This window comes from Salvelinus fontinalis, chromosome 40, assembly GCF_029448725.1.
Source record: "Salvelinus fontinalis isolate EN_2023a chromosome 40, ASM2944872v1, whole genome shotgun sequence".
Lineage (NCBI taxonomy): Eukaryota > Metazoa > Chordata > Actinopteri > Salmoniformes > Salmonidae > Salvelinus > Salvelinus fontinalis.
Genome location: NC_074704.1, coordinates 23,454,993 through 23,464,529, shown reverse-complemented (window position 1 = coordinate 23,464,529; position 9,537 = coordinate 23,454,993). Strand labels below are relative to the sequence as shown.

At 42.5% G+C, this 9,537-nt stretch overlaps 1 protein-coding gene across 1 annotated transcript; it reads left to right on the top strand.

Annotated features, from left to right (window-relative positions):
• Positions 1 to 14: 14 nt before the first annotated feature.
• On the top strand, positions 15 to 8,816 carry LOC129839606 (tRNA pseudouridine synthase Pus10-like). The gene is made up of 16 exons (XM_055907140.1): positions 15 to 51; positions 767 to 1,026; positions 1,349 to 1,435; positions 2,363 to 2,397; positions 4,369 to 4,483; positions 4,897 to 4,973; positions 5,203 to 5,248; positions 5,452 to 5,516; positions 5,638 to 5,723; positions 6,035 to 6,160; positions 6,821 to 6,877; positions 6,972 to 7,048; positions 7,144 to 7,199; positions 7,292 to 7,409; positions 7,601 to 8,040; positions 8,337 to 8,816. The coding sequence occupies exons 1-15, from the start codon at positions 15 to 17 to the stop codon at positions 7,787 to 7,789; spliced, it is 1,431 nt and encodes a 476-aa protein (XP_055763115.1). The 3' UTR covers positions 7,790 to 8,040; positions 8,337 to 8,816.
• Positions 8,817 to 9,537: the final 721 nt, after the last annotated feature.

The following is a 9,537-nucleotide window of genomic DNA, read 5'->3' as shown; positions in this document are numbered from 1 at the left end:
ACCTAGTGCTAGCCATGTGTACACAGGACCCAGAGCAAGCAGCCATTTCCAGTATTGTACAGTACATGAGATTTTACTTCTGAGTTATTAACAGAGATTATAGCCCCCATATCTATCTTTGCAATGCAAAGTGTGCTTGCTTCAGCTACCAATGATTGTAACCTCACCCTACAGTGTGTGATATGTTATTAGCATTGTGATGTATATTATATTACTCTTAGATAACCTACAGTAGTACTGATTCTACTGCACTCTGTCAGCTAACTCGTTGTAGTAGGTTTGCCAGACATAAGTGTACTTTCATATTTCTTACTGATCTCATTCATCTATGATCTCTGTCCATTTTACAGCTGTAAAATCAATAGTGAAGAAACTGCTGGAAGCTGTGCCCGCTGTGTCCTGAGGTTCTGATGCTTGGGGGTGCAGTCAGCCTACCGCCAGTCTTATGAGGTCAGTGCTTTTGCTGCATTTGATTGTCTTTGCACTTAAAGCAGGGACAGACGTACAGACATTTCAGAGATTCAAGTTCAAAGACAGTTAGGTAGCTCCAACATTCTTCTTTGTAGGTAGTCTCGGCTTAAGGCTTTGCGTGAAAGCCTGTGGCAGACGCTACTTTGTAGGTAACCTAGGTATTCTCCTTTAGAATAATTGTGCCCATGATCTAACTTGCTGTCCTATATTGGGTGAACTCCACTGCTGGCAAACATTTTCATATATTTTTTTGATGCTGAATAATGTTTTTCTGTTTGTCATGCTCTGGATACAGCAAAGGAGCTTTGTGCTTTCATCAGTGATTCAGAGAATAACGAATCCCAAGATGCAGCCGTGCTGGAGCAGCACACAGAAGACCCCCCTAGTAAAAAAATCAAGATGGATGCCGTGGAGACGGACGTCCAATCAAAAGGCGACTCTGACGTGGTCCCCACGGTGATGGAGGAAGGCGACGCCAAGCCAGCGGACTCGGACGTGTGTGCGGTGTGCCTGGGAGTTCTACAGGAGTTCTGTGATGAAGCCTATGCCATAAAGGTGTGTTTGGTCACTATTAATCCAATTGCATTCGGAGCCACTGTTGTTTTACATGACACCTATGACTAGTATGTCTTTAGGTGCGTCTCAAATGACACCCTGGTCAAAAGTAGTGCACTATATAGATTTAGGACACAACCTTGAAGATTAAAATGAAAAGACCTTTGTACCTGCCTAGTGATCAAATACTCCATCATCATCGTCAATCAATGCTCCAGTTGACCAGAATCTGCCTCAAATACCACAGCTTGAGGCCTAGGAGGACAGAACCAACAATGGACTTTGGGGGGATTCATGACACTGTTTTTGTGTATGTGTGCAGATATCGGATGTGGTGAAGGCCAAAAACTACCTGCTTGACACAATGGTACTGTCTGTCTCCCTGCCGGCCCAGCTGTCTGTCAGAGAGGTCAGTGGTTACATTGTAGGCCTTGGCTGATAACTGATGTCACGCAATTGTGTACCTATCAGCTTTTAAAAAAAATATTATTTCACCTTTATTTAACCAGGTAAGCCAGTTGAGAACAAGTTCTCATTTACAACTGCGACCTGGCCAAGATAGAGCAAAGCAGTGCGACAAAAACAACAACACAGAGTTACACATAAACTAATGTACAGTCAATAACACAATAGAAAATTCTATGTACAGTGTGTGCAAATGTAGAAGAGTAGGGAGGTAAGGCAATAAATAGGCCATAGAGGTGAAATAATTACAATTTCACATTAACATTGGAGTGATAGATGTGCAGATGATGATGTGCAAGTAGAGATACTGGGGTGCAAAAGAGCAGGAGGATAAATAACAATATGAGGTAGTAGGGTGTGCTATTTACAGATTGGCTGCGTACAGGTACAGTGATCGGTGAACTCCAGCTTCAGTGATTTTTTTTCAATTCGTCCAGTCATTGGCAGCAGAGAACTGGAAGGAAAGGCGGCCAAAGGAAGTGTTGGCTTACACTATATTCAAATGGTTTGTCTCAAAACAACTTCCATTCAATTGAAAAGTATGATTATTTCAACCTCAGTTGATTCTGTCATAGCCACACGGTCAGTATAGCCTGGACCACAGTCGTTCTATTTAGTGGGATGTGTGGCAGTGCGAGACTACGATACAGTCAATAATGCAGTATCTTGTCCCTGGGTTGGTCATTAGAGGGCGTAGTTACCTCATAGTTAGTGGTACTGCTTCTGTCTGGTAAAAATCGCGAAAGCCATTGTTTCTACAGATGTGGCATTCCCATTAGGGTGTGCATGACGGATGCTTGTAAACAGACAGGATGTTACTCAGGACGTTTCTGAACATGTACCCTCGTCTCTCTCTGCAACACCCCTACAGCACTCTTGTTGGCTGCATGTAAAGAAGGAAGTGAGGTAGTTCGCTTCACCAGAGTGGCGTCCATCTATCTAGCCTAATTTCTTTCCGTTAAATAAATCACTTTAATCCCAAAGTATCATCACATCACTACAACACATTGAAATATTACAGTGTTCCATACTATATTATGAACACACATCTTTCACATGACCTTTTATAACATGTCATGTCTTAACCCATAAGAGTCTAAGCCGGGGGAGGGGAGGGCGGGGTTCCACTAAGCTATATAGCATTGTTTTAAGAAGGTCATACCAAGGATCATTTAGCTATTTGATTTTGAATTTTAAAGACCCCTTGAAGTATCCCAACAATATATTAACATATTTTTTGAATTAAAAATGTTATTTGGCCTTACTGCTATTAGCCCATACAAACGCATTGAATAACAGATTCACTACATGGAACAACAGATAGTCCCCCCCCAAAAATGTAAAGGAAGTTTGTTCTGAAGTCTGTCCAGTATCTGAGAGAGATAAGAAAGGTCAGGCAACATTTATTTGTTTTGTTATTTTTGGCACTAAACAATCTCCATATGCACTACCGTTCAAAAGTTTGGTGTCACTTAGAAATGTCCTTGTTTTTGAAAGAAAAGCACATTTTTTGCCCATTAAAATAACATCAACTTGATCAGAAATACAATGTAGACATTGTTAATGTTGTAAATGACTATTGTAGCTGGAAATGGCAGATTTTTTATGGAATATCTACATGGGCGTACAGAGGCCCATTATCAGCAACCTTCACTCCTGTGTTCCAATGGCACGTTGCGTTCGCTAATCCAAGTTGATCATTTTAAAAGGCTAATTGATCATTAGAAAACCCTTTTGCAAATATGTTAGCAGAGCTGAAAACTGTTGTTCTGATTAAAGAAGCAATAAAACTGGCCTTTTTTAGACTAGTTGAGTATCTGGAGAATCAGCATTTGTGGGTTCGATTACAGGCTCAAAATGGCCAGAAACAAAGGACTTTCTTCTGAAACTCGTCAGTCTATTCTTGTTCTGAGAAATGAAGGCTATTCCATGCGAGAAATTGCCAAGAAACTGAAGATCTCGTACAGCGCTGTGTACTACTCCGTTCACAGAACAGCGCAAACTGGCTCTAACCAGAATAGAAAGAGGAGTGGGAGGCCCCGGTGCACAACTGAGCAAGAGGACAAGTCCATTAGAGTGTCTAGTTTGAGAAACAGACGCCTCACAAGTCCTCAACTGGCAGCTTCATTAAATAGTACCCGCAAAACACCAGTCTCAACGTCAACAGTAAAGAGGCGACTCCAGGATGCTGGCCTTCTAGGCAGAGTTCCTCTGTCCAGTGTCTGTATTCTTTTGCCCATCTTAGTCTTTTATTTTTATTGGCCAGTCTGAGATATGGCGTTTTCTTTGCAACTCTGCCTTCTGACCAATTTGATGCAAGGACATTTCTAAGTGACCCCAAACTTTTGAACGGTAGTGTTTACTTCCATTCATTTTTTTCAAATTGTACAGGGGACCTTCAGACAAGTCTTGTGAGGCCTGTGGACATCCTAGAGCAAAACAACCGACATGTACGTGTTCGTGAGAGTCTCGCCCATATTAGTGTGTAACTCAAACTGTTCGGACGCTACAGACAGAAGTTGCTGTAACGACTTCAGACGAGTCCCAAGACGCTTGTGGGGGGGGGGGGGTCGTAGAGAAAAACGGAGAAGACCATCGTGAGAGTGAGAGTCTCATCTTTCCATAGAGTAATAAACCGTTCAGACTATTTTGTGAGAAGACCTAAGTCTCATGGTGTGACAAACACAGCTCTAGTTCTGTCACCTTTCACCGCAGAAGCGGTGGATCGAGACGCATCCAATGCTAAAAAAGCCTCTCTAGATGAAACTGACTTTTTGGGGGATGTTTGCATTATGCAAATTAGATTTCCGCGAGGGTGCAGATATCTACCTTAGGGGTTTTTAATACTTGAATTACGTTGAATTTGTTACCAAACAGGGAGAAGTCTATATGCCTCGATAAGGATGATGTCATCCAGGTGAAGGAGGCCTTCAAGTGGACCATGCAGGGTCTGATGTCCAAAGAGCTTGGTGGCGTACCTGTGGTTACCAAGGTCAGTGACCAGTGACCCGGAAGTAGCCATCCAGTAGCCTCACATGCTGATGGGTCGGACACCACTGTTGAAAAATACTTGTCATACAGTTACTGTACAAGGCACTACTTGTATCTATAGCAATAACCTGTAATGAGCTAGCCTGGTTCCAGATCTGTTTGTGGCCTTGTCAAGTCAATTGCTATCATTGACAAAAAAAACATGACCGGGAGTTGACATGGCGGCACAAACAGACTTGCACTCAGGCTAATAATGTGAGAAGTGTTCACTTAGTAAATTTACCCTGGTAAAATGAAGGCAAATAGATAAAATGTAAGTGACAAAATTCTATTCATTCCTGAAAAGTATTTTTATTCTTGATTGCTTTATTTTTTTTTGTTTATTCCCATTTTATTTTCCTCTTTATCCCACAGATCAGTCGACAAACTGAACAGTTTGAGGTGGGTGTGGGGTTCACACATCCAGAGACGGACTCAGACTGCCACTTCCTGCAAGTCCTCCAAGCACACTCCTCCTCAGGGTATAGACAAGATGAATAGATTGACTAGAAAGCCAGATGGATGGATGGATGTGCGGAAGGACTGATTGACTGACAGATTGATGGATAGATTTTATAGGTGCAAAGGCATGGAGTACTAGCAAAATACATGTAATATTGAATGTAATGTAACATTTTTATGAAACTACTTTCTACTTATCTGCTTTATTCTTGCAATCAGGGCTGGCATCTGTTCAGACTGCTTCAGACCAACTAAGAACAAACAGGTGAGTGAAAAAGCCAATTGGAGCCATGTCACGTGACATTTGAACAAAATGGGTCGTTGGTATAAATGGTTTTGATAAGTTCCATAAATGTTTTTGTCCAATTGCATTTTTGTTACCAATGGCGACATGCTGCTCATTCTTTGTCGTTCCATGTCTCTCGGTGTTACTGTCCTTTCTCTGATCTCTAGTTTGTCTCACAACAGAATGTCTTCACTAAAATGGCCGTGGTCAAAGCCCTCGAGAAGGTTTCCGAGGAGAAGTTTCTAAAGTAGGTGGTCGTTATTCTCACTTTTTTTTCTTCTTCTTCTGTTTCTCTGTCTTCACTCTTTTGAGAAAACGGACAATCTAACTGCATGTATTGCTTCATGATATTTATTTTCTCTCTCTAGAATGTTCACCTGTCCCCCTACACGGCCAGCGAGGAAATGCATCGCTCAAGAGGTCCAGTGTCTTCACGTTTCTGTATTTGTGGCGGGTAAAGGTTGTTTACGACATCCCTTTTGGATGATTTGAACCAAAGGAGGGCTTTGAGATTATCAAGAGTGGGGTCATTTCACTTCAGGAATGTATTCAGTTGGGAGCGAATCCTAACATCCTCTTAGTTAAGTCGAATTTTCACTTAGTCCTCCGTTGACATCAGTGCATGGCTGAGTAAAAGTTGGACTTAAGGAAAAGTTAGGATTAACCCTTCATGCCTTGGGATTTTACAGTTATTTACAATCCAATATTGAAGAGTTGTTTTAAGGGTTTGAATTGACTCCTTTATGTTTGTCCCTGTGTTTTTAGGGAGGTACAACAAGTTCTCCCGCACCCTGCCCCAGACCCCCTGGGTGATTGACGGAGAGGAGAGGGTGGAGTCCTCGGTGGAGGAGCTAATCGCCGCACCCCTCCTCTCGTCTTTCCGGGCTGAGGGTGAGCGTATACTGGGTGATGTTCAGAAGAGCACACTGTAGCAATGGGAAACAAAACTCTGTGTTCTTATTGGATGAGTTCAGGTAGAACCTCCTCGTTTTGCTCTGTTTCTAAATGTTTTATCCCTACTGAACCTCAGGCTCTACACATTATTACCTAGGGATAGAAAAACCATAGAGATAGAGGGCCCAAAAGCCTGTTTTAGCATGGGCAGCACCATTGAGGACTTTCACAATTTTGAAGTAGTCAACTGGGTGAGACTTCCTATGGGTTAATGAAGAATCATATGATTCCATCCAGGTCATCAGGAGGGATCAGCCAATGAATTATACTCGTGAGCAAACATGCCATATGTTCAGGTGGCAGGAAATCGGCAACCTTGGCTTCATACCTGTTCAAACACACTGCAGGTAGCAGTATGCACCCTTTCAGGTTCTTTTGTCAATTCATAGAAGTAGTAGAAGAAGAAAATGTACTAATTCAAAAGAGATGGCCTAAATGGCACTGCCCATGCTCTCACACATGCCATAATGGGGCAGATGCAATGATCCAATGTCTATCTAAGTCAATGAGAAAGACAAATCCAAAAGAATACACTGGTGAATGAATCTGGTATCTCAAGTAATGTCTTTCTCCTCTTTCCCCCTCTGGTCTTTGCAGGGTTTAATTTCTCCTCCTCAGGAAGGGAGGACGTGGATGTGCGTACGCTTGGAAATGGTCAGACACACAACATACATGTATGTTTACACATCCCCAGCCCTTGTTTCCGTCAATGTGAGGTGTAAGGAGGTGTCTCTATCCCCATTCGCAGGTCGTCCGTTTGCACTGGACCTGCTAAATCCTCACAGAGCCAGGTTCAATAAGGCAGAGGTCCGACAGCTGCAGGAGGTACACACACAATGTCTCTGCAGGGTCACACACACAGCGTCTCTGCAGGGTCACACACACAGGAATTGACCAAAGCATATATTTTCTTCTCACAGACCATCAACCAGTCCTCAGACAAAATCAGAGTACGAGATCTACAGATTGTAAGCAGGTGAGCAACGCAGTAGAGAAATGTGTCTCACTTCTGTCCAGAGACCTAAGAATGATGCTGACAGGTCATACTCTATGTGTGTGTGTGTGTGTAGATGCTATGGGCCACATGAAGGAGGGTGAGGAGGACAAGACCAAGTCGTACACCGCCCTCATATGGACCCAGAAAGCTATTGACAAAGACGACATCACGTTCTTAGAGGAAACCAAGGTGAGTGTTCAATGCTATCTTTAAATGGCATTATTTTCATATAAAATCAGTGGTTAAACATCTTGGTTGTAGTTTATTTTATGGTATGTGTGTTATAATCTTTGGTTTGCTCATTCAGTGTAAACAGTACCTTAAAATAAAGTTCTGCCTACCTACGGTATGTGTTGATAATCTTTGGCTTGGTCATATAGGAGTTTAAGCTAGCTCAGAAGATGCCACTAAGAGTGTTGCATCGCAGGCCGCTGGCCGTCAGGGAGCGCGTCATCCACACCATGAGTACATGCTTCCTGGACACGCATCACTTCCACCTGAACCTGCGCACGCAGGCAGGGACGTATCCTTTATACAGAGAGAAGCAAAATAGTGAGATACACGAATAGTCATACACAAACCCACACACAAAGGGAGATATTAAGGTTGAGAGACATTCACAGTGATATACTTACACACACACACACAATAACAAATTAATACCATTTCTTTTTTTATCATGAACGACTCACCCAATGTCAGTACCTTAACTGTTCCCAGTTACATCAAGGAGTTTGTCCACGGAGACTTTGGTCGCACCAAGCCCAATCTGTGTGGTCTGCTGAAGACTGAGACTGATATCCTAGAGCTGGACGTTGATGTGGGTATTTAAAAAAAGTTGACAATAAATGTATCTACCTTTTTGTGGGATATTAAAAGAAGACACTGTGCACAGTGATTATTGTATAAAAAAATAGCGAGACAGTTCTAAAGTTCATTCATAATTTAAAGGGATAGTTAAGCATATTTCGATATTTGTTTCCTTACCTTGAAATCAGTCCTGTGCTTTCAAGCTAAGGAAACAAATATTTAAAATTGCTGGACTATGATTGAACATGCAGGTGAATCAAAAGGATTCTGATGAGTTTAGTCTTTCTCTCTCTGTGCGTTCCTCAGTCTGTAGATGTGGACTGGCCACCCTCCATCCCGGAATGAGCCTCGTCTCACTGATGCTGTTGAGGATGCCAAAAGGAGCCGTAGCAGGGACTGGGTGTGAATGGCACCGCTGACGGAAAGAACTACAATCCAAGTTAATTGCACTCACCTGGTGTCCCAAGTCTGAATTAGTCTCCTATTAGGAGAGGATGAAAACCAGAAGTGTTTTGGCCCTCCAGGACAGACATTGAACAGCCCTTTTATAGAGCATAGGGGTAGTATATGGTCAGTATTTTGTGTGTATTTCCCTCAATTGATTTACAGAGGTTTTTGTTCAGCCTTAAAATACATTGTTTACCTATGGATTGTCCCATAGGCAAAAGGAGAGCAATGCTATACTTTTTTTTGTATAAATGAAAATATTTGAATGTGATGTCTCCCATCAGCGTAATGCCCCCCTATTGTACATCCCATCCAAATAAAGGCCTGGGACATGTTCAATTGTGCACACAATGGAAACATGTTTGGAACGGAAAACCAAAACATTTTGTTTCATATTGGACAAGTCCAGGTATGGTGCTTTTCCATTTTGACTTACCCCCACACCAATGTGTCGCCAGTGTTTTATGTTAAAGGGAAACGTGAGGATTTTGGCAATCTACTTCCCTGGAGTCACAGGAACTCATGGCTACCATTTGTATGTCTCTGCGTGCAGTTTGGAGTTGCTAACGCAATTGCTAACTAGCGTTAGCGCAATGACTGGAGGTCTATGGGTAGCAGATAGCGCAATGACAAGGTCTGGGTAACGCCAGTTAACATTTTCTCGTGAAACTACCTCTAGCTTCCTTCATATTGGACAGAGAAATTGTATCCACAAGTTCATGTGACTCTGGGAAAGTAGATAAAGGGTCTCATTGCCAAAATCCTGATGTATCTCTTTAATGTAAGCTCTAGTGTGTTGCCCATCAGGTGTGTGACACTAAAGACTTGTGGCGAGCAGAATCACAAACCTCTGCATCATTCAAGACTGTTGCTTTTTGAGGTGTAAAAGTTCAGAGTTAACCATTTATGTAAATCCAAGCTTAAAAAGTACCCAGTGCCTTGGCTCCAAGTCAGAGCAGGTCCGTCGGAGCAATGGCCCAGTGAGACACGGGTGTCAGCCCATGTAGATGGAAAATTTGATTTACCCCAGTGTTTTACCCAAAAACATATCAGTGGAAAT